The 25,542-nt window shown below is 36.8% G+C and overlaps 3 protein-coding genes and 1 pseudogene across 3 annotated transcripts; 2 read left to right on the top strand and 2 right to left on the bottom strand.

The window, feature by feature from the left end:
• Positions 1 to 8,481: 8,481 nt before the first annotated feature.
• Positions 8,482 to 10,988, bottom strand: LOC101313121 (leucine-rich repeat protein SHOC-2-like). The gene is made up of 3 exons (XM_004300206.1): positions 10,273 to 10,988; positions 8,864 to 9,774; positions 8,482 to 8,773 (listed from the first exon to the last, which is right to left on the bottom strand). Exons 1-3 carry the CDS (start codon positions 10,955 to 10,957, stop codon positions 8,651 to 8,653), a joined length of 1,719 nt encoding a protein of 572 aa, XP_004300254.1. The 5' UTR covers positions 10,958 to 10,988; the 3' UTR covers positions 8,482 to 8,650.
• Positions 10,989 to 11,387: 399 nt separating this feature from the next.
• On the top strand, positions 11,388 to 12,681 carry LOC101308098 (annotated as a pseudogene).
• A 349-nt stretch (positions 12,682 to 13,030) lies between these two features.
• Positions 13,031 to 14,560, bottom strand: LOC101307801 (putative pentatricopeptide repeat-containing protein At1g64310-like). Its single transcript, XM_004301643.1, has one exon. The coding sequence runs from the start codon at positions 14,558 to 14,560 to the stop codon at positions 13,031 to 13,033; it is 1,530 nt and encodes a 509-aa protein (XP_004301691.1).
• Positions 14,561 to 14,779: 219 nt separating this feature from the next.
• LOC101312833 (eyes absent homolog 4-like) lies at positions 14,780 to 20,633 on the top strand. Its single transcript, XM_004300205.1, has 6 exons — positions 14,780 to 14,852; positions 15,158 to 15,431; positions 15,534 to 15,701; positions 16,429 to 16,522; positions 18,289 to 18,471; positions 19,813 to 20,633. Exons 2-6 carry the CDS (start codon positions 15,198 to 15,200, stop codon positions 20,070 to 20,072), a joined length of 939 nt encoding a protein of 312 aa, XP_004300253.1. The 5' UTR covers positions 14,780 to 14,852; positions 15,158 to 15,197; the 3' UTR covers positions 20,073 to 20,633.
• Positions 20,634 to 25,542: the final 4,909 nt, after the last annotated feature.

Here is a 25,542-nt window from a genome sequence, read left to right as displayed (position 1 = left end):
CTACTCTAACAATACTGTGTCGAGGTGGGTTAGCCAGTTTTTGGGCCGAGGGTCCACTATGGACTCTTTCTCTTCGCCTACAGGGATTAGTTTGAGTGTTAAGCCTTTTTTTTGTAGTAATATTTTCAGGTTAAGTTTTTTGGGTTGTTGTTTTGTGTTAGGTTTATTATGTCTCTCCTCTATTGAGTTAGGGTTTTTGTGTCTTGGTCTGGTCGGTGTACTACGTATGTGGTGTTACTCCTAGAACTATTAGTTCTTATATCGGTGTTATCTGGTTGTCACATGAGGGTGTATTGTCTTTCCATGTGGTCTGGTGGTATTTGAACAAGGTGTTGAAGAAAGTGAATTAGCTTGATTTAGTATTTGAAGCGAGGTTGTATCGTTACTCTCAGGATTGGGTAGCTCGTTTCGAGCGTAAAATTGGATTAGGGGTTGAGCCCTTTTGGCTCATGGATGTTGCTTTTAGCGACGGACTCGTAACTTTAGATCTTAGTAGAAATGTGTTTTGTGATGTAGTCCATCATAACCTGCCATATTAATGCGGTGTAATTTCTTTGATTAAATAAAATTCTTAATATTTCTCCTAAAAAATAAAGTTATGTCCAACTCATAATTAAAAACCAAATAACTAGAATAAATAATAAAATAATTTTTTATTTGAAGTTATGAAAGATGCCACAAACTCTGACATAAATAAAACTAAGAATTAAATTCAGTTTACCCACCTGAAATTTGAGGTTAACTTCATTTCAGTTCCCATTCTCTCAATTTTGAAAATTTACCCCATGAATTCTCTGATTTTCATCAATCATGCCCATTTTGCCAAGATTTTATTCAATTTGGACGTCGAACACTTGCATGAAATCTTAAAAAATAGGCTCAAAACTGAGATTTATATCAATAAATGATTATTTTGCCCCTTAAAGTGAGCCATAATGTTAAAACTAACGTATGAATTTGACGGAATCTTAGTAAATGGGCAAATCTGATGAAATTTAGAAAATTAAGGGGGTAAAATTTTCAAAATAAAGTCAGCTTCAAACCTCGAGATGGTAAAATGAATTTATATGTTGCATTAGTACGGTCGTATTTTATTATTCCTTCTCTCTTTCTCTCTTCTTCCCTTTCTTTCTCTTTTTCCTTTTCGCAACACTCTGAGATGAAAATGAACTTAGAAATTCATAATCCATCATCAGTTGCTACAATTTCAATAATACTTCCGAACACCAATTTTCCCAGTTGCAAAAAGTTGAATATATAGGAGACAGAGAGTAGAAGAAGCAAATGGAGAGAGCTTGTGGATGAGGAACACCATTCATATTACCCAGTCAAAATGAATTGTGGTAAGATTAGGGATATGAGATTTTGAGAGGAGAGTTGTTGCTCTTCCTCTAATTGTTGTTCTTCGATCTAGTCTTGTTCTCTTGAGGACTTTGTTTTTGTCGTTTCATTGTTTAAGCTTTAAATCGAAGCATAAGAGTGAGATCGGTGTAGGAGGTTTGGTAGCAGAGTGAGGAGGTTTGGTGAGAAGGAGAAGACGAAGAGAAAAAAGCCAATCGAAGGATGGGAAAGAAGAAACAGAGGGAGAAGACTAGATGATTATAGGATGAGATATTACAATAGAATAAAATAAAAGAAATTTTTGATAAAATAATGCAGTCACTTGACATAAGAAATTGTAACCAAATGTCATTTGCCATGTAAGTGTCAAATTCAAATTTGACAAAAAAATTTGACATGATGATTGGAGTTGCTCTTAGGGTGAGAATGGTGCAGCTGGATTTTTAAGAAAATCTGTCTTCTGTTTATTTATGAGAATAAGTGGCTGGAAAGTAAAAAAATAAGCTATTTGGCATCGAATCAACAATATTCTTATTTCTCTATAAAGTCATCTTTCATATTCAACAAAATATGATATGAAGTCAATCATTTATGCATTACTTCCCTTCAAATCGCTTAGCTGCATTTGTTAACTGTGCGAAATAAAATAGCTCATTAGCAATTTGAAGACATGGAAACCGAGTATTTTCTTCACCAGTTTCATCATGACATCCATATATATCTTGCATATTAGTGTCTCACTTCTTTTTTTTTTATTGTGGTTGAAGCATCATTTTTTTTATTATGGTTGAAGCATCATTGCTTCAAAACCACACGATGAACGATATATCCCAGAACATATCTTATATATGTACGAGCAAAATTGTTTATGTTTAACTTTGAAAGATCAATGCAGAAATAGAAGGTCCCTTCCTAAAGAGGGGAAAACTGCTTGCTTAATGAAAAAGCCTGAAACAACTCTATCTTAGGAAATACTTCTCGCGTGAGATATGTAAGGAAATGAATGACGTATTTTCTCTCATACCAGTCTTCATTGGTATACCTACCAACTGAACCCTTTTCACTATTATTCCACTTAATTAGGGTTTCAGAATAACTTTGTATCCTGAAGATAGTGCAGTTGGTCTCAGTAGTCTCTCAGAGATAAAGAGACGATGATGATGATGATATTGGCCACACAGTTGTTATTTGAGTTTATGTTCAGAACAACCAACCACAGAGAAATCAATGGGGGATTCAGTCTGACCATAAAGTAGCAGTCCAATATTTTCAGAGAGATAAGACATTAATAATAACCCTAAATAATAAGACATGTAGAGCTGAACCATTAGGTTATTGCACTGTCACCAATCTGGCCAAGAGAAAAGATTTTTTTTTCTTCAAAGAAAATTATCATATATTATTGAAATCTAAAAAATAAGTACAAAAAGATAACCAAAAACAACAAAAGTTTTTCATGTAAATTTACACCAACAATGAAATCCTTAGTTGGACTAAATTCATTGAAGCCTACATCGCTTGGCAGCAGGGATTTGTTGGTGATATGAACTTGAATTCAGTGGTGTCGAACTTTTACATGAGATCACAAAAGGAACATTGTTGAAATCTAAAATGACATCTGAACATGTTTGAGAAAATCCATGATAGGATTTTGAATTGAGATAGTTAGAAGAGCTTGTTATTACCACTGGTTTCTCCTTCACACTTGTAAGAATTTCTTTGCAACCTTGGAGTGATAGTGAAAGATTTAGAGGCTGCATAAAAGGAGAATTCCGCCACCGTGGTAGATGATGAGCGGTGACAAGAAACGTTTTAAGCAATGGATCGGCATCCATTACAGCCTGCAACAACTTCCCTTTTTATGGTAGACTCTTGCCTTTAGCAATATAATGATTATAATCAAATCTTCACTGCTAAACTCTTCACTGATTCTAGTTCAAGGTTGGTGCTCAAAATCTTATGCTTCATGTCATCTATGCTCTCTTCACAAGTTGTTCACATAAAACTTAAATTCTCCATAAATTTTTTTTATAATAAAAGAAATTCATTAGATAGAAGTGTCTCACGAGCACCCAACGTTTACAATATCAAAGGATAAAGCTATAGCGGCTTCAGGAGGAACACTTCCTTACCACATACAATTTGTACTTACAAAGGAGGAGTTACTGTTAAAGGTGAAGTTAGAAGACAAACCAATACACAAATCAAATGGAAAGTTGGAAGATGAGAAAAAGTTACCAGGGAAAGGCTCTTTCTTATTAGAGCAATCAAATAAAAAACTTAAACAAGAGAAAAGTCTACCAGGGGAAGACTCTTTCTTATTAAGTGTGATTGAGACTGCTTGGAGCGTTTTTGATGTTTTTGTTGAGTGCATTGTTAGAACCGTTATCCTTAAGGTAATTGCAGCTATGAGAAATGACTTTGGTACCGAGCAGAGTAAGAAGGAAACCTGATTTCAGTAGTTTAAGCTAGTGGGCTTTTACTTGTTTCTAATGTTGCAAATTTCAGGACAACAAAATCTTGTTTCACTGGATAATGATGTGTGTAGTAAGTAATGCTTATTATTATGACAAAAAAAAAACTACATGCACGGTTTAAAAACCCTGCTTATACCCACAAGACTAAGAACTGGACCAACAATGTTGGTTGTGATCAATGCAAGCTTACATATCTCATAACATACTACTCCAACATGCATGCAGTGGGATGCAAAGTCACATCAAACCTAACAACAGAGATCTATCCCAAAACCAACATAATTTTCTGGAAAATGACCATTTCATATGAAAGACCGCAAAAGAAGCAAACAATCCGCACAAAAAGAAAGCACAACCAATGATATACAAATTAAGATGACAATGTAAATCAAGACAAGAAAAAGTATACAAAAAGATAAACCCTAAATAATACATAGTAGATCTACTAGAACAAAAGAAAATGAAACCCTTATCTGGGTCTCATGATACCTTCGCTTCCATCGAGGTGGTTTAAGATAGTCACAAACCAGTTATTGGGGTTCGATGAGCCAAATGGGGAGCAATAACCGGAGGAGACATCGATGGTTTTTGTTTCTCGTTCGTTTTTTCCGTTAACATATGAGGTAGAAGATAGTGTTTTCTCAAAGAAAAAAAAAGTAATTTATACCTAATCAAGACGGGTCGTCTAAGCCCAAAAACGATCAGAGTGGGTGCAACTTGAGCAATTAGCACCACACGGGCAGTTTGAAGATCTATTTGCTCAAAAGGCAACATCTCACGTGAAAAGCTCAAAGATAGGATCGCCTCGAAATCCTGATGCTAAAAAAAGCATAGTCCTCATCATCGCTAGGAACTCAAGCATGTCAACATACATGAGTGAAACGAAAGGCATTGTCAATGGCCTCCATGTAGCTGAGTTTCTAGTGGAGGACCATAAAGTAGTTTCTTGTGTACTCAAAGGACTTCTTTCGGAATGTGAGGAGTTAATCGCTTCAATCAGGGATCAGGGATCGACTTAAGCCTGTAAGGCGGGAAGAACTCTACGACTTAATGTTAGGTCATAGATTCATAGCCTTGCTTTGTGATTCAGTTACTACGTTTCATTCCAGCGATTCCGCACCTTATCAAGGAAGTCATGGTACTCTCTCTCTCTCTCTCTCTCTCTCTCTCTCTCTCTCTCTCATCTGGATCTTTATTTCTTCTCTTTTTCCCTCTTTTTTCTCACTCTTCTTTCTTTTTGTTTTGGAACTAGGCGCTGCCAAGGTATTTTCCCCACATCTTTTTGTGAATCTCAATTTCTTCATTGTTTATCCACTCATTCTAACTGTTTTTATTTGTTGTTGGCTGAGCACAGAGCGGATCTGGCTCAGGTGAAGGCAAGGGCTCTCTGAGTCCCAAATAAAGAGGCAAAGTACTAATATAGTTGTGTTATGTGTTATGTGTTGGGCCATTTATCTACACGTGACATAATTAGGTGTCGAATCCGTAACACTGTGATCAATCTTGGTTTTGCGGTGGTAACTATATTAGTGTGATTAGTTTTCTAGTATGACTAACAATATATCTTGTAAGACATTCAAGGAAGGCACCATTAACAAACAAGCTTGATAGCACGGTTCAATCTTGGGTGGGTAGCCTTAAAATTGCTTCCTAACAACATTGCTTTTTTCATAGTAATCACAACTAAGGACTAATGTAGTGTCATAAGCGTCATTGTGTTCATTCGACAATAAAGACATGACATGTCAAAGTCAGAGGTCAGAGTCTCAATCTTTTGTACTTTCTTAATTTTGCTTGCTATGTTGAAGAGGATGTGAAGTTATTTTAAGGTGTCTCAAAAAGGATAAGATGTTATGTGTACGATGTACCTTGAATATTGTTTTCCACTCCTTTTTTTTCAATAAAGTTACTGGAAAAAAAGTTGTATGTGTACATCCTCTGCTAATATCAGTAAAACCCTAAACCCTAAGCCTCCACTTCTGCCAAAACACTCGTCCGACAGCGACCGGATCTGTGATGGCCTTTGGTCTCGCTGGTCTTGGGAGTGTGCTGGACGAGTATCATATTTGATTTCAATCACGAAGTAAGTATGATCTGAGCAAGGTTGAGGGGTTTCAAGCTTTTCTGAGCAAGAAGGCGTCGACACAAGCAAGGGTGACTCGGCTAAATCTCGCAACCGATCAATGGTGAGAGACCTTTTTTTGGTGTAGGTTTTTGGGGTGATTTCCGTTTGGAGCTCGCCGATTTCCCGCTGCCATTGAATCAGGGATCTATGTTGGTGCGTGTTACTGAGGGAGAGGGAAGAGTCCCATGGTTGTGGGGTTTGAAGGTGGTGGGTTGCGATGTGGCGAGGTCGGTGATAGAGTTTCGGTTGTGGTTGGGATCCGACAACGACGGTGGCGGCATGACGGTGTTACTGGTGGTGAGATGGTTGCTAGTGGCAACTGCAAACTTGGGTTGAGATCATAGGCCGGACCTATTTGGCCATGCTTCATTGGTTTGCTCTGGTCCTAATGCCTTGGGCCCAGGGTTTTTACTCTGGATCCAGGATGGTTATCTCTAGTTTTCTACGCCCTTTTTGGGCCTCTAAAGTTTAAATTAATTTTTTTGTTAGTTTATCTCCAATAATTTTCTTACGTAGGTTTCTAGAAACTCTAGGTAGGTATTGTGACTGCAAATTATGATGTTTCTTTTACATCTAGATAATAGACACTTCTTGTCATACCACAATTGAGCTCCTTGGCGATAGAAATTTTGATACAAAATTATCTCTATGTAAAGCTAGATCATAGCTTGTAGGCTCATCGTCGATGAGCGACAATGTACAATGTAATGGTATGTGAATCATCTCAATTCGTTAGGGTCTGTATCAGTGTTATTCTGGTTGCGACTATTAATATATATAATGGGTTACATGCCCGCCTTTGCTTCAAAAAAAAAAAATTATTGGAAAAAACATGTTCAAATTGCCCATTACCGTACGTTTGGTCTAGTGGCATAAATCTCTCATTGTAAGTGAGAGGTTGTGAGTTCGACTCACAATATTGTAGCACATTAATTGTGCATTTGATAAAAAAAAAAAAACAGGTTCAAATTAAATCAAAAAGTAATTGGATACTTCAATGGGGTTGAATAATTTCTTATGGAACTCCATTCTAATTGGCGCTGCAAACTTTTATAGGTTAACACACTATAGGGCCCTTCCAATGAGGGATCCCTATTTTAAGCCATTCATAGGGATATGGCATTACACCAACTTCCCGATTATAATTTTACATCTCCACCGTTCATATCTTAGGTCTATATGAGTAGATCACCTCTACAAAATTTCATATGATTTGGTGATCGTTAAGGCTTTCAAAAATTCAATTTAGTTTTAATGACCTTCAACAGTTTTAGTTTGACATAAGTTGGACCGTTCAAAATCATTAAAACTAAATCAAACTTTTGAAAGTCTTAACGATCACCAAATCATATGAAATTTTGTAGAGGTGATCTACTCATATAGACCTAAGATATGAACGGTGGCGATGTAAAAATTCAATTGGGAAGTGGTGTAATGCCCTATCCCTAGAAAGTGGCCAAAAATAGAGATCCATCAATGGAAGGGGGCTGTAACACACTAACTAATAAGTTTTTGTTTGAAAGTTACTTCGGGAATTTTTTTTTTCTGTCGTATATTCTAAAAATGATACGCCATCATGTGTTCCTAAAATATATTATCGAATTCCTGCTATTTTTTCTTCAATAAAGTCACTTGACAAAACAATTTCCAAAAGACAGAAACAGTACTTTGACAATTGTGATGGAATAGAATCGTTTATAATGCAACTTCATCATTAGTCTTCTCTACTTGGATTTATGTTGTTTAGATTTGCTTGGATGACTTCTAACTATTAGATTGAGTACAATTTAAGACCGCTATGTTATCCTTACTTCATCTAATGGTTATATGGCATCCAAACAAATCAAAGCAACTTAAAGCTAAATAGAGTATCCGGATCCCATCCTAATTGGTGCTAGAAAACATTATACATTAATACAATAAAACACTAATTCCCTAGTTGACAGTAATGTTTCATAACTATGCCGGTACTAACTATGGGAGTAATGTTGAGAATGTCAAGCAAGTTATTAAGAACCAATTAAAGATAAGATTGCATATCAATATGATTTGGCCAGAGGCTTTGGAGCCTTTCTAATCCAACTGAGGAATCAAAGCCGCCCTCCCTTGCAATATGCTCCAAAGGATCAATCTGATTCTGGTTTAGAAAATAATGAACCATTTGTCTCACACTTAACAGTTAAACATTCTTAATTGGATTAAAGATTAGAGCTACAAATCAGCTTACTGCTCATTGCTGACACAGAATAGCTCCCACAGTTTTAGAAAATTAGTGTAAGATAATGACCCTTTTAAGAGCTGTTTAACGGAAGTCAACTATAAGCCAATGCTACCATATGCCATTTTATAATTTCTGTTTGAAAAACAGTGCCAGTGGTATCTTACTTTAAATTTATGATGCTACCCTTTTGGATTCAACTTATGATGATGGTGATTATGATAAGATTTGGCTGTTTGTCCATATAATTTCAACCCACTAAAAAAAATGCATAGTAAATTTCCCATTTGTATTAAGAAAATTATCACAAAAGAACTTCACCTTACATATCTCTCAACTCACTTGAATCACACAAAAGAACAGTACCAAGTTGCAAAGTATCTGTACAAAAGAAAGTTTCTGAGTGAATATGGACAATATACCATTTTTCATAGCATGATTTGTTGAAATAAACAGAATGTAAGAAAGCTTTCAAAAGATTCAAGTATACTAGTTCTTGCTGGAGCAGAGTTTTGAACAAATCCAGAACCAAAAACCCTTCTTCTTCTTCTTCAATGGTTGAAATGCAGCATCCCTCTTGGCAACATATTCTTCCATGTACTTTACAACTGCCTGTGAAGAAAGAAGTTGAATCAGTACTAGAAATTATTAGAGGCAACAAACACAGATGAATAGCCAAAGTGGAATCAAAGTTAGCATTACCTGAGGACCCAACTGTATCACATGTCTTGGGGGAACTTCCAAAGGTGTTTGATCGGCACGAAAAACTTTCAGTTTTGACAAGAACCTGAAAGATAATGGTAAGTTCCTAATCTGATCATCACTGATATCCAACTCTTCAAGCATCTCAAGATTTCCAATTGACCGCGGCAAAGCTGTCAAGTCAGCAAAGTTGTTTGCCACATTCAGTTTTTGGAGGCTTACTGCAAAACACAAGTTCTCAGGTATTGTTTCAAGTTCATTGAAGCTAACATCAAGCTCCTTCAAACAACTAAGATTCCCCATTGTTGTTGGCAACCCTTTGATTCTGTTGTAGTGAACTGTGAGGATCTCCAAGTTTTCAAGCTTTCCAATTGCCTCAGGAAGAGCTCTTAGCTGATTGAAATTCAAATGCAGCTCAGCAAGAGATGTGCAGGATCCGATTGTGAAAGGCAGTTCCTCGAGATCATTTGTCTCAGCATTCAATGTCTTCAAGCTGATCAGCTTCCCAATAACCTCCGGCAAATGGGTGAAGCTATTTGAACTCAAATCAAGATTCATAAGGTTGATCAAGTTTCCAAATGAAGCAGGAAGTGATTTCAATCTGTTTGCATGGAGATCAAGATCAGTGAGATTACTCAACTCACCAAATGAGTCCGGAAGGTTTATGAGTTGGTTAGAGTGGATGTCAAGCTTTGTTAAGGCTTTAAGGCCACCGATGGTAGGAGGAATAGCCATGATTCGGTTTTCGGACAAATCCAATTCAGTGACATCTGATAATTTCCCTATTGATATTGGAAGCCACTCCACTTGATCCACTAATTTTCCTCTAAGATCAAGAACTACTTCTCCAGTTTTAGCAGTGTTTTCTATTATAGCTGCCACCTTCATTAGACTTAATTTCTCAGACTCTCCTACATAACATTGGAAACGAAAGTCAGCTAGAAATCCATCTACATTACCATGATGCAGACTTTGTTAAATAGTCTATAACATATGATAGCGAACCGATATAGAAACAAGCCAAAAAGAGAAATACAAGAAATGCCTGTTTAAAATTTTAGTTTTGAAGAATGAGGCAAGCTGAAAACATTGAACAGTTCTTAGAAGATAGACTAATTCAGAGAGAGCAACAAAAGACAAATACTCATGAACTAGGTGTTCATATTTCACAATTATCATTCACCTGATCAAAACTTCAAAAGTCAAACAACTCAAGCTCCAAGCACATTTACTCATGCAAATCCAAAGTTCATTAAAATCCTAAAATTTATCTTACTTATCAACACTAAAATGGGTCAAGTATATTCTTCATATTTCTCACATATAAATTATTTTCCAAAACAATACTCATAAGTTAAATATGAAATTATTAAAAAAAAAAGAGTTAAATATGAAAATTTGATGCTAACCTGCAGAAACTGTAGAAGAACTCTTGATTAAACCCTTGAAACCATCTCTCTTCAACTCTTCATCTTCCTTCTTCTTGTTCATCACAAAACTCTCATCACTAATCACAGGCTCTCTCACAATTTCCCCAACTGGGTACCCGAAAGCAACATGATTCTCCTTCTGGGTGTCACCAGAAACCAGCCCAGAAGTCCTCTGAATAAGGCCATCAAAAGTCTGAAACATCTTGTCAACTTCAACCACATCAGAAGCCTCTTTCCTCTGTTCATGACTCTGAAACAGGACCATGGTCCTTCTCACTTGCTGCAAAACAGAGAAGAGTTCTTCAGGGACATCTTGGGGAATCACCTGCTTTGATATCTCCTCAAGTTTCTGTTCTTGTTCAGTTTCAACTGTTTTGAGCACAGACATGGCTGCTTCAACCTCTTCAATGGAGGGCCTTGGTGGCAGTGACTTGTAGATTTTCATGATTTCTTCCACTGTTTCTATCAAGGTTGGGGATGGTGGGTTTTCCTTGGGTTTTACACCCATGGCTTCTATGGAGGTTTTGCACAGTGACTTGCAGGAAAAGTTTGATGGCCAAGTTTTTGAAACTTCTAAAGATGATGAATTGTGAGTCTGTGGGCTGTTAAATCCCTCTTCTTTGTTTAGTTGTTGTGTAAAACAAGGCAAACCCAAATTGCTCATTTTCTTCTTCTTCTTTAATAATATTCCATTTTCGTTATCTATTCTATTGTAAAATAATCTGATCATGTAATTTTCTTGATTTACTTTCCATATCCTTACTTTGACTTTCTTGCTGATAAAAAACAGTCCCCTTTTACTAATAAAACTAGGAGAAAGTTACTTGATTCCAAAGTCAATGACCACCAAAGACATGACTGGAGATCGACGATACCTTAAGCTCAAATTCAATATTTTTACTCATACGATTAGAAACGATATAGTGAGTGTATGACTCACACGAGTGAAATACCCACCTTCAAAGTTGAAATTACACCTTCAAAGTTGTGAAATGTACTGTTCCATCTTCCCTGAGAGCTAGCGGCTTTCAAAAGGGAAACCTATCCGGTTACTAGTAGCTCAAGGACTGATACAAGAAACAGCAGGGAGGATTATGGAGGATGTAGCAGAAGAATATATATGTGAACTGATCAACGAGCAACTGCTTCGAGTACCGGATGAACACCCTCGGAGAGATGGGACTCAATTGAGGGTCCCCTGTCGTCTTCAACAGTTCTGTCTTAACCAACTGAAGGAAGGAAAATTTGCAGCCACTGGGGTTAGCATTTGTTCAGATATCACACAACTGATATCCCAAATGAACAGTCTTCAACTAACTGCTTGGTTCCTGCTAGCAAATCAAAATCTATCTCAACATGATGGTAGTTGGCTACAATTTGATGGTGTAAACACTTTAAGAGTGCTAGGGCTAAAAGATACCAAAATAAAAAGTTACCAGATGAACACTTTAAGAGTGCTTAATACACCTCTCATATTTTGGCTTGAAAAGCACAGATATAAATGAGCTTCCAGAGGGGCTAGGTAGATTAGAATCCCTGCAAACTTTGGATATTAGATGGTCCGGGGATTTAGCAGGCTTGTCAGCTGAGATAATCATGTAAGGTTGATGCACCTCAAAATGTTCAAGAAGAAAGGCGTTTCAGGGATGAAGCTACCGGCTGGGATAGAAAGACTCGCAGAACTTCTGACCTTGACAGGTATACACGCTGGTGGTGGCACTGCAGCTGAAGTAGGTAAACTGATAGGGTTGCCTCTATTATAAAGATGCATGGCCTTCTTTCCTAGTCTTTAGAAGCAAAACACGCATTCCCTCAGGGAGAGCTTGTCCTCCTGGAGTCATTCTCACGTCCGTCATTTCTACAAAAGCTTCGCCTTGAGGGCATCCTTGGAAGAAGCTACCTGCTTGGGTTGGTTGCTTGGAAAGGCTCACAAACTTAAGAGTAGGTTTCTCCCATCTGTCTGAGAACCCATCATTGGTAGTTCAAGTCCTACCCAACTTGAAGAAGTTAACCCTTTGGGAGGCTTACAATGCAAAGCAAATAGGAAAAGAGTTTTGTACTGCTGGTGGGTTTTCCAAGCTCGAGGTGATCATCATTGCTTCTCGTATTCTTGAGGAGTGGACAGAACTTGAAGAGGGAGCACTACCTAGCTTGACGTATCTCCGCTTACCTAGTTGTCTGCGACTGAGGATGTTACCTGGAGGTTTGCAATCCCTCACCACACTGCAGCATTTGCATTTGCTGCCTCTGCTGGATGATCATGCAGAACGGCTAAAACCTGATGGTGGAGAGGAGTATTACAAAATCAGGCACATTCCACAAATATCATACACTACCAACTCTATGTTACAAAATTATGTGAAAAGCGGGCAAAGAGGAACATCATGATGCAAGGATAAATTTCTCCACATGTCTTTCACTGTATTTCATAAGTGGAGTTTTCTTTTTTATTATACATGCAATTTTTGACCCTTACAAGCATGCAAGTTGCAACCATGTAAATAAGATAAGCCTTTGAGGAACCAGAATGATAGACTATTTTTTTTTTTCTTTTTTTTCTTTTTCTTTACATGTCATGTACCCACACACCATAATCACTGGACTGTGAATATGCATTGAGTTCAAGATGGCCCCTTGATATTCTCTGTTCAACTCCCTACTAACCTTAATATTCTGTCAATAAAATCCTCTTGTTCTTAGCACAAGATTGATGTTAAAGTAATACAAAGAAAGATAACTAACTACCTTTAATCCAGCTAAACCCAGTTGTTTTCCTCAATTGGCCTTCTGTTATGTAATCCCTTACTCTCTTTGATTCATCCCACCTTCGATCACCAGCATATATATTCGAAAGCATGACTCTGTAAGCAGTTTTCTCGGAACTACTTTCAAAGAGCTTCTGAGCTATAATTTCTGCCAGCTCGGAATCCCCACAGGCATCACAGCATGATAAAAGGGATCCCCAAATGCCACTGTCCACAGGTTCTGGCAAGCACAAGATCAGATTGTAAGCCTCTTCCAACCTGCCCTCCATCCCAAGAAGCTTCACCAGATGAACATAATGCTCTGCTCTAGCTTCAATGCCAAACTCTTCTCTCATTTTTCTAAAAATTTCTCGGCCATCTTTGACAAGCCCAGAATGGCAGCATGCAGAAAGAAGAGCAGAAAAAGTAGATTCATCAGGTACTAATCCGTTTCTCAGTATCTCATTGAACATTCTAAACGCCTCAGACGCAAGTCCATGCAAACCAAAACCCAATATTAATGAATTGTATGAAACAATATTCTTCTCTGGCATTGCCTCAAAAACACGAATCCCCATTCTCATGAAACCACACTTTGAATACATGGCTATGAGAGCAGAAGAAACCATCACATCTGATACAGTTCCTCGTCGAACAACATAAGCATGTATCTCACTACCCGGCCCTACATTTGCTATCTGAGAAGCAGCAGCCAACACACTGGCAATCAAAATAGGATCTGCCTTCTTGCCTTCCATGTTCAAACACTTGAAGAACAACAATGCCTTTTCATAATCTCCAGACTGAGAATACCCAGTTATCAAAGAAGACCAAGTAACTAAATCTGGCTCAAACAAACCACTAAAAACTTTATGTGCAGACTCCATACATTTACATCTTGAATACATGCTCACAAGTACACTACATACATGATCATTACAATCCAAGTTACTTTTCAAACAAAGACCATGTATTCCTTGGCCAACACTTATCAAGCTCGAATCTTTCAAACCCGAAAGCAACCCAACAAATGTATATCCATCAGGCCCTACCTTCCTGCATCTCATCATACTAAATAGTTCTAGCCCTTTATCCCAAAACCCGAAATTTCCACAACTCGAAATCATAGAATTCCACATTACCAAGTCCGGCTGCGGCGTCAAATGAAACACCCTACTTGCTTCATCAACAAGACCCAGTTTTGAATAAGCAGTAACAAGTGCACTACTACAAATGGAATCCAATCCCAACCCAGAAACTGCAACTCCACAATGGACGAGTCTCAGTCCATCTAAGTCAAGACTGTCAGAGCAGGCACGTATAAGACAAGCATAAGTGAAGTTATCAGGCTTGGTTTCACTTCTAAGCATCCTATTAAACAGAGAAAATGCATGGTCAAATCTGTGAGCTTGAGCGTGGGCTCGAATTATGGAGTTCCAGAGATAAACACTTCGGCTGGGACTTTCATCGAACACTTTACGTGCAGAATGAAGGTCACCATTGACTGCATAGTGTCTGACCATTCTTGTTGCGTAAAATGGGTCATGGGAAAGATGGGTCTTGATGATCAAAGCATGCAATTGTTTGGTTCTTGATAAAGATTGAACCTTGGACAATTCCAAACAAAGCAATTGGTACTGAAACAAACATTGGTTAAAAATGAGTCTCACAGCAGCTGGGGGTAAACCTGACATTTGGCCATTACAAGAAACATAAAACTAAAAACCTCTGCATATATAATTATCGAAAAAAGGTAAAACCTTGGTCTCCTAAAAGCTGCGTCTTCACTGTGAGTACTATTTTGTCGTCCTCAAAGTAAGAATCTCAAAGGTTGAATCTTTTATGCATTTCGCCATTAATTTCAAGCTGTTTGATACTGTGGTCTGTAGCCTGGTTTTGGATATACTTCAAATTTGAATTAGACTTGATAAAGCAATCAAATTTACAACTGGGTTGCTATATATGTTCCCCCATTTATCTGTATGTTCTTGTTTTTGCTCAATGAAATCAAATCATGTATCTGTAGTTGTTTGAAAAGCAAGTTGCTTTAGACAATTAATATTACAAGTGTGTCGGGTATTTGGTAACATAGTAGACTTTGATTGTTGAAAACTCTCCAGACCAGCTGTTCTGAGTTGACACCGAAATCGGGGAAGTTTGATGGGTGAGAATGCAAGTACTGGAAAAGGGTTTGCTGAAAGCAGCAGGGATGAGAAACTAGATGTTTATATATGGGACATGGATGAGACTCTCATACTGCTCAAGTCTTTGTTGACTGGAACTTACGCGGAGGGTTTCAATGGGGTGAAGAATGTGCAAGAGGGTGTAGAAATCGGAAAGAATTGGGAGAAGCAAATTCTATCTCTGTGTGATGATCATTTCTTTTATGAACAAGTGAGTTGCTTTGCATACGTGTGGACTTGGGTTGTATATGTGTATCTCTTTTATGCACTTGATGGTAATTTGGATTTTGAAATATTGGTATGGCTGGTGCAGATTGAGAACCATAATAAACCCTATCTTGATGTCTTGAGCCGATATGATGATGGACGCAATCTTTCTGAATATGATTTCAGCAAAGATGAATTTGGTGCTTCTTATGATGATGACAACAAAAGAAAACTGGCATATAGGCACAGAGTCATAGCCCAGAGATATAAACAGGTATCTAAACGTGTCCCATTTCATTATTTGCCGAAGAATTTTTATTCTCGTTTCTGTCCTGCTATTACCTAGTAGAAGTTGGTGAATGCAGTGCCTATTGTCTTGAACTCTTCTGACTTATATTCATGATATGTTTTTGAATAATAGAATAGAAACTATATTTGTTTCAGCAAAGGATTGTTGAGTATATACACCTTGCATTGCTCTGGCCATGACAGAGATGCAATATGCAATGCATATTATATTGTCGTATGTTATGAAATACAATCAGTGTCAATCTATGTATGTAAAAGAGGAAGGAATTTCCATGAAGATGTTATAAATCGACAAAAGGAGTATTCAATATAGGGTCTTTCGCTCCAGCTTTCCTTTTCCTTAACAATTAATTGGAGATAAGATAATTGCATGTGTGTTTGCATTAATCATCATGGACTTTGTCTATTATCTGTTCAAAGTTACTAAGCTTGTCTGTGATTGGATGGCTCTATATTAGCATAATCCATTTGCTTTTTTCTATATTCTAAGTTCATAAAAAAAATCTTAGCTCGACCTTGTTAGATGTGGGTAAATTTAACTTGAACTTACATGTTGACATCTCTGTGTGTCATATATTGTATAGAGAACTAGTACGTTGTTGTTTTCTGCTTAAGAATAGGTTTCTCCAAAACTTATTGGATGTTTTAATGTCAAAACTATCTGGATGAACCCTCAAACTTTATTATTTCAGGGTCTGCAGAGTTTTCTTAATCAAGAGACGAAAAAAGACTTGGATGAATTGTATGATATGACTGATAATTATACAGATAGATGGCTCAGCTCAGGTATTTTTTTCTTGACAATGCAGCTTGTAGTTCTTGTTAACTTTGCTTCTTTTGATTTTGCTGCTCGTCCAGCCTGTAAGATTCAGTTTAGTGTTTTGAGTTCCAACCTCCTTTACGGTCTTCTATATCGCAAATATGATGAAATAATATTAACAATGAAGAGAAAACAAGCTTATTTTATAGCAACCACATCTTTGTTACATGACTTACATCAGTAGAATTGTAAAACCATAAATACTGTCCTATTTTCCTTTGAGCAAGCTGACATTGGTGTTTGGCGGGTGGGTGTTCGCCACTTTTATTTAACCAAGCATATACCCCCATACACGGCAGCCAAAAAAAAAAAAGATGCTGAAGATTTTGGAAATGCTTTTACAAATGAAATTTTTTAAATACGATGGCTTACAAGTATAGTTTAAGGTCATACTAATTGTGTATAACACATTTATAACGCACGTTTCAGGATTTTCCACTTAAAGCCACAGTAGTTGCATCATTGCAATGGACCAACATAAAAAATGAATTTCTTCTGTTCTGTACTTTTTCTGCTTTATGTGAAATGACGTTTTCTGATCAGAAATTTTGTGGTAACCTAAAAAACATTTCATGAGTAGACTGTAAGACAGAATAGGTTAGATTATTGGAAAGATTGTTTTCATGAGGTGACATCCAAAAACACATGAAAAAAAACTTATGAAACAGTGGTAGAATGGAAATTTAATGGTCTGCTAGTTCTTACAAAGCTGAGAATTCAAACAAATTGATTTTTGGGTCTTCCATGAGTTCCTTTAGTGGGATAAGAGACCCCCAAGGAATGTAATGGTGCTGGTTAACAGGTTCAATATGTCTGTTATGCACTTGTATACCCATATACATGTCCATATAATGGCAAGCATCTGATAGAACAATGCCTCAAGATCTGAAAGAACAATGCCTCTACTTGGACGGCTAGTGAAGTCAAGGGGATGCCACGTTGTTTTTAAGAGAGCAGGACTATCAGATTGCTTAGGATACATTATTTTATGGTACCTACTTTTCACTATACGCCAGAAGAAGAAGTCTGATGATGGGATGAGGACACAGAAGACTAGAAGACATAGCTAGTGTCTGCCATGTACTGTCTAAATTAGCATGTTTCTACCTATAGAATAGCTAGTGCCCATGAATTTCCAGACAATAATGGAGATGCCTCCATCTTGTCCAATGCATCATCTCCATGATGAAATACTCTACCGTCACAAGTACACTTATAGTACCTTGTATCCCTTTGTGATGCTAGATTTTGTATGAAACTCTTAACCCATAGTTCCAAGGCTGTACCATAGGATTGTGATGTCCTTGCAGTTTTTTGGGTGTTGTGGATGGAAAGAAATAGAAAGACTTTTGAAGTCTATGAAGGGGTAGGGGTTGAGGATTTCTGAGGGGAGTAAGATGTTGGGTGGCTCTGGGGGTTTTGGTTTCTGAGGCTTTTTAAAGTTTATAGCTTCTCTTGTATTATAAGGGATTGAAGAGCAGCGGCACTTTACGAGTACCTTTTGTTTTCTCTTTTGGGAGTGTCGTGAGGTGTCTTTATGTTGCTTTCGTTTTGAGTTTTTGCTCCATTTCTGCTTTGTGGACTCTGTACACTGTATTTTTCATCTTTGTGATAAATTCTGATTCTGAAATAATTAAATAAAAATTCCAAGGCTGTACATTTGCCTTGAGAATTTGTTTTTCATTTGACACGCTCTTCATAGTTACTGACTAATGAACTTCTTCCGATATAGCACATGGCTTCTTAGAAGAGTGTTCTGTTGGTAATGGAGGCACATCCATTGTGGCTGCTGATGGGTTAAATGACTCTTCTACTACAAAGTGTATTCATCTTTTAGTGACATCAGGATCATTGATCCCCAGCCTTGTCAAATGCTTGCTCTTTCGACTCGACAATATGATAGCTCATGAAAATGGTTAGTCATCCTTTCCACTTTCATGTTTACTTGTTGCTGGCAGATGGTTTGATTATACTGATGAGGCTAATTGCGCCTGGGTATGTTGTCATGTGTACTTTCTGCTCTATCCCTTTCTCTTCAGAGAAAAAAAAAATATACATGCTTCATACCTTGTTTGCTACTTTGTTAGAACTTTTGAACATTAAATGGCTAAGAATGACTCATTTATCATATTAAATGGCTAGAGAATGACTGGTTTATCATATTAGACTTTCACTGTTTCATTTTATTTTTGTATATGGAAGAGTATTTCATTAGAAAAAGACGAAGTACAGAACAGTGGACAAGGTTTCCACTAATCGTAACAAAGCTAAAACTGAAAATTCAGGAAAAAATGAATGCTAAGAATGCATAACAGCTGCATTCGACTTGGTGGAAATGAAATTGTTCCTAAAGTCTCTAGACACTCTCCACGAAGGATGGAGCTCCTCCCCCACTCTGTAGATACTCTCCACATAACACCATTAAGCTGCACATGCCACTAGAGTTTACCAGCTCAAGATAGCCTTCTGACAGCCTTGTCAAAAGATCTGAAGCAATATTGCAACTTAGAAACAGATGATTTAAGTTCAGGTCTTGGCTTTACAAATCATATCATACACCAATGTCCATATATTGTCTAGAGCAGGATACACAGGAATTTTTTTTATTTCGCCTCCATCAATCATCTTCAGTTATGTCTTTGCTCACCATCTCTACAGCAGAGAATCACAGCAGCAGATTGTAGAAGAGATCAGCATGTCACTCTACTGGAATAATAAGGACAATATTTCCAGGACTTCTAACACTCAAATTCTTATATACTCAACAACTGAGCTTAGCAGAGAAAAGAGGAGTTCACACACCCTGGAAATTGGAAATGTTAGTGACATTATCTATAAAGACATGGAAAAGAATGACAGACTGATGTTTCCTCTCTTCCAAAAAACATTGATCTTTCTCATTATCAACCTACATATTGTAGCAAGAAAAAATAGAGGTAGAGCCAAGCAATATATTTTTCATGTCCCATCAGGCCTACTTTTCATGTAACTTGGATGGAATAACTCTTGCATCCACGAGGGTCACAACTTTTTCGTATTTGTTCTGGATTCCATGTCCGTCTTACATTATTAGTATCTAATATAGTTAATAATAGTTCAGTTATAGCATTCTTATAAGATTATGTCCAGTAATGAAGGGAAAGTTTATTTTAAAATCTGAAGTTTAACTTTTCATGGATGGTGGTAGTTTCCAATGTGCACCATTCATAGTTGTGAATTTGTAAGATTGGTACTGACGTATCTATAACTTCTTCAGTCTATAGTTCGTGGGAAGTAGGGAAACTACAATGTTTTCAGTGGATCAAGGCGCGTTTCAATGACCCAAAGGTCCGCTTCTGCGTAATTGGGGATGGATGGGAGGAGGGGGAAGCTGCACAATTGATGCAATGGCCATTTATTAAAATTGACATGCAACCAGGCAGCTCTCACAGGTTTCCAGGCCTCACATTGAGGACGGTAGGATTTTACTTTGCTGTTGTATATGGGAATTCTGATGCTGAAGATGAAAAGGAGTAAATCCTTTGCGGTAGTGTTATTTCTGGTAAGATTCTTGTACATAAAATAGACCAAACATAGGTCAATTATGTCAAGAGAAAACATGCATCAGTCAACTCACTTGGATGAAGATAACTATGTCAGAGACCATATTGATTGTACTCTTGAAAGATGACATCCCTCCTAGAAACACGCCTATTGGCCATCATCTTGATTGATTTAGGATTTGTTGATGGACTTGTGAGATGTTATAGTGACTTCAAAAATGGAAGTGTGAAACTGTGAGGAGCATGCATAGCCCTCCCCTAAAGTTGAGGAGGATTATCTGTTAAAATTCATTCACTCATGGCCACATCAATTTGGCCCCTGAAAACATTAGCCCAAGAGTCAGCATGACAGAGAGAGTGTGTCATCATTTGTTCTAGTGTCACTATCCTGTAATATGAATTTCCTGTGAAGGCTAGTGTCATCATGTTATGATGTTTGCACATAAAATTCACACACCCCCTTTATCTCGTCTTTCTCTTTGCCTCTCCCTTTACAGATTTGTGGTTAAAATTTGAATAGCTTAAATTTTGGTTTGGAGCTTAATCTATTGGAGCCCATGGATTAAGATGTCAGCATCTGATGTGATACTGCTGGAAGTTTGGACAAAAATGATAATATTCTGTTATGATTTGCCTCTGTTGATATGTAGCTCTCTTTTTCTGTTTTTGTTTTTGTTTTTGCTCTTCGTCAAACATATGGTGCTTTTGTTGGCAAACTAAGAGGGTACGTATCAGTTGGAAAATGCTATGACAATATCAATTTCAGAAAGCTAATCTGCTATGGTTTCTAACCAAGTTCTTCACGTATTGGAGTTGATAATCCCACATCAAAGGTTAAGTCCAATTTTTCGGCCGAAAATGCAGAACCTTATCTGATGTTTCTAGGATTTTCTTCGAAATGTTGGCTTTTGATCAAGTAGCACAAGTGGGGGATTATCCCCAAGATTTAGTTTTGGGGTAGATGCCAAAAGAACCGTAATTCTAATTGTCCTTTATTAGCTTAATCATGTTGTTTGATATGACAAAGGCCTGGAGAAGTGGTTGGTATTAACCCACATCTTCATATATTTGATGGGTGATTTCCATAGTCTGGTTACTGATATTTCAGTCTAGAACAATCATTGTGAAGCCTATCCAAAACGCCAAGTTGACAAAAGAGAAATATTTCATTGGATTTGATTGCCAGAATCACCAGAATTCATTCACATTAAACTGAATAAAGTAGAAAAAGGATAGAGGAGAAAGAAAACGAGTAGCTCTGTGGGTTTTGTTTGGGAGCAGAAAAAGGTTTGGTCTTTTGGGATCAGGTTGAAGGTAGCCATTGTCAGCTTTTGAGGCCCCTAAGAAATTAGATGGTGGGTGCTCTTCAGGAATTTGAGTACTATGCTGAAAACATGTTTTTCTCATTTGAAATTTTGAGTTTTGTGATAACCTTTCCAAGTTCATCACTGTGCAGATAGTATATGGTTGTGGATTCTTTTGCAGACTTTAGTTCGTTTGTATGTCTTTTGTAGTCCTAGTTCATTTGTATGGTCATTCCTATATTTGCAATTTCCAAAATTTGTTTATGATAACTTAAAAATCAGAAGTTTAGGTTCATAGCTTTCACGTTATACTGCAGCAATGTTTTTTGTCAGTACTTGTAAAACTACATCAAAGTTGATGAAGATACATTAACCAGTGTCCTACAATTTAGCGGCGTCTAGTCTGGTCGAGTTTAAAACCTTAGGAAATTGTTTTTTTCTTGTTGCTGTCGATACTTAAAGATGACATTTTATTTGAAGACTCATTGTATGCTCCACTTTTTTACTATGTTTTTGAATCAATTTTATATTGCCAAGTGTAAGGTATATATTCTCCTGCAGATGTATATATTTGCCGGTGGCATTTATTTTACTTTCCGTAAGTGAGGTTATGAGTTTGACTCGCGAACTAGTTGCAATTATACATTATGTATCTAGAGTTTTAATACCATTTTAAACAAATACGAGACACTATAGCAATCTACATCTAGCTAACAAAAACAATTTTGTTTCTACATCGAGCTAAACATTCTTTAGGAAAACAAGTATTGTTTGGCTCACCAGTATTCTGTAAAATGAGAAAAAGAAAATTCTGATTGTGAAAATTGCCAAGGATGAGGGTAAGAGCAAAATGTGTGACCTTCAAAATTGAATTATTGAAGGAGGGCTCTAGAACACTAATGGCAGGAATATCCAGTTGGGATCAATACGTAGTGCTGTGGAGAAAAGCCAATAGAAGTAGAAAGCACAGTGGTCCATCCCTTGCATCTTTAGCATGTTGTATACTTATCTATGGACCCTGCAGCTGCAATGGTTGTTCTTTGTAGTCTTCCTTTCAGCTTAATTACACAGCCCATGCTCTATCGATTCTTCATTACGTACTGCACATTTTGTCTTCTCTTCTCTTCCCATCATCCTCATCCACTGATCTCTTTTTACACTAGCAGTACTTAATTCTCTGTTAAAATGTAGGAGTTTGTTCTTAGCTCTCGCGTTTCAAGTTCTTGTTTTCTTTATGTTGTGAAACTTGTAATGACAGTGAGGGGAGGAGGTTGTATTGTAATATTGTTGTTTAGGCTGCCAGAGGATTGTCGTTAAGGATTATAGAGATCATGATTTCACAACACCATTTTCAGTATAGATGAATCTCTGAATTTGAAATGCACAGTTTTAAGTTTAGACCAAAGTTTACCAAAAGAAAAGGTCATTATCTCAAACATTCATTACACACAACATAACAGTGTGTATATTCATATCGATCTACATCACTCCATGAAGTTATGAATAGTCTAGGATCATAATGTGTAGCCAGCTTCCTTACCTGAGTTAGATCTGATGAAGGCTAAAATTTCATTAATAGGGAAGAAATCATGGCTTTATGAAAGAAATCATAACATCGCTCCAGAAGGTATTGTGTAGAGTACAATGCCTGCTCTATACACCACCTTTTAAGAAGCTTCAATTAAGAACAACTTGAGGCCCCCATTCCGTGGAGATGGGAAGGCGTTCTTTGCTAAGTTGTTTCTTGGCTGCTGCCCAATCACTCTGACTTGATGGTTTTAAATATATTATATTACAGGTTTTGTCAGTCCTTGTAATTGAACAAGAAAGTTTTTTTTGGGTAATTATTGAACAAGAAAGTTGGGCAAATGTGTTTTGATAAGGTTATCAACAGCGATGATAGTAAATCTATTAAGCTGTGCACGTTTAGTACTCGGGACTATATTACACCTCCTTATTTTCTAAAACTGTCTTGGACTTATGTGGGATGTCTTAAGTTGTATTAATATTAACATATGTTTAGTGTTGCATGAGATTAGATGGTAGTTTGATTGAGTTATAGCTTAGAAGGATGTTGCTATCTAAGGATGACATATTTGAGTTTTCATAATAACACCACCTAAGAGGCCAAAATGAAAACAAGGTTTTACATAAGCACATTTATTTTAATACCAAGTGATATCAAACACAGTACTAATTAAATTGGACTCATTATTTAGCACTGTCTCATTTAGTCCCTATAAACAAACATGCACTTAGTATGTAAAAAAGTAAACTGAGGTGTACTAAGGTTTTTAAATATGTAAAAAAGTAAACTGAGGTGTACTAAAGTAGATAAGGTTAGGTGTGTCTATTGCAACTTCACAAATCACTTTGTTTACCCTATATTCTCTTCGCACCTTATTTATATAAATTTAATTGTAAGTCTACTTTGTTCACCCATTTACAATACTTAAAATACCATTTTCTCAATTCTACTTTGATCACCCTACGTTGTCTTCTCACCTTACATATATTTTTTCAATTTCAGATTTGCTTTGTTCACCCTACATTCTCTTCTCATCCTTTATATATATTTTTAATTTTTAATTTAATTTATTCATCATACCTCCTCTAAAACTTAGGATTGATAATCCTTCAAACGACTATTACTTTGAAAATCTAAGACGCCGATTGAAAAAAAAAAAAACAAAATCGAATATAAGAGCGACAAGACATGGAAATTAATATATATAAAATCGACATAGGAAATAATGAGTAAACGGATAGACGAAGCATCAACAAAGAAAACAACAGAAGAAAAAAAAATACAAACAATTCACCTCATCTTCAGGTAGAATGCTAGTGTCTTCAAACTCTATTGAACGATCGAATATGATAATTTTGGGTTAGGGATTATAAAATGTGTGTTCATCCAAAAAATCAAGATAAAAAAAAATGGAATTTGTAATTTGTAACAATTTATTGTCCTTTATTATAATTTCACATCATAGTATTTCGGTCTTTCAATAAATCGTGTACTAAGTAAATTTGACTCTTTGACAAAAAATTGTGCATTTATCAAAGTGTAGTTGGAATCCTCCTTGTAGAGAGGATGGAAATGGTGTCTGAGGCTATTAAAGGTCCAGAAGAGGCTAATCGAATTGATGATTTACAAGAGCTCAACTGTTGTAGCCATTGGAGTTGGAAATACTCAAATCTCCAAATACGGATCTTGTTCCCAACTCTCGGACTTACCAGCTGAACACAATGAGCATGATCAAGGGACATAAAGATGAACCCTGAGGGAGCATTTGAATCTTGATCACCATTCACCAGTGAATCACCACTGTGATCGAGCTAGGGGGAATATAGTGGGAATTCTTGTAGATGAAAGTCCCCAATATGAACCCTATGGTTCAATTTGAATGATGAACCTTGAGGGAGCAATTGAAGCTTAAATCACATTTGCGGTCCAGCTAGGGGGAATATCAATTGAACCTAATAGTCTTTCAATTTCGACATATCAACTACTAACTAGCTTAGTCATAAGGATAATGAGTTTATATTCACGTGTCTCCGTCTATGTTCTCTTTTTTATGGAAATGAGTTAGATGTATATATAGGGTAGAATGAAAATTATGAAAACAATTTTTTTTATTTTTTTGATCAAAGGGATTTTATTTCATCAATAAAAAGATTACATAACGGAGTTTATAGTGACCTCGTTAAACTTAACAACTCATTAGGAAGAGTACCACACTCCATTTAATATAAACTGTAAAAGAAACTAACAACTTTCCAACTGATCGAATACTCATAGTAAGAACTCTTAAGCAACAATAGAGCATAGCTTGACGTAAATTTGACTACGAAACTTGACGTAAATTTTCAAACTGTTTCATAATAAGTTGTGAATTTTAATGTAGTGTCCATTCCTATAGCACTGGTCTTCCTATTTTCATGACTAGTAAATATAGAGACAATCGTATACTCTCCTACTCATTCTAGGTAAATGAACGTTGGTACTAGAAGATTATTATTTTGGACTACTTTACTATGAAAATGAGACAATGAGTGGCAAAAGAAGGCATCAACGCTTATTTAACACAAACATTTCTCCCAGTATATTCCCAATTTCATTTCACCTCTCTCTCTCTC

Source organism: Fragaria vesca, linkage group LG5 (assembly GCF_000184155.1).
Source record: "Fragaria vesca subsp. vesca linkage group LG5, FraVesHawaii_1.0, whole genome shotgun sequence".
NCBI lineage: Eukaryota > Viridiplantae > Streptophyta > Magnoliopsida > Rosales > Rosaceae > Fragaria > Fragaria vesca.
The sequence above is the reverse complement of the archived record's forward strand: the minus strand, read 5'-3'. Positions and strand labels throughout refer to the sequence as shown.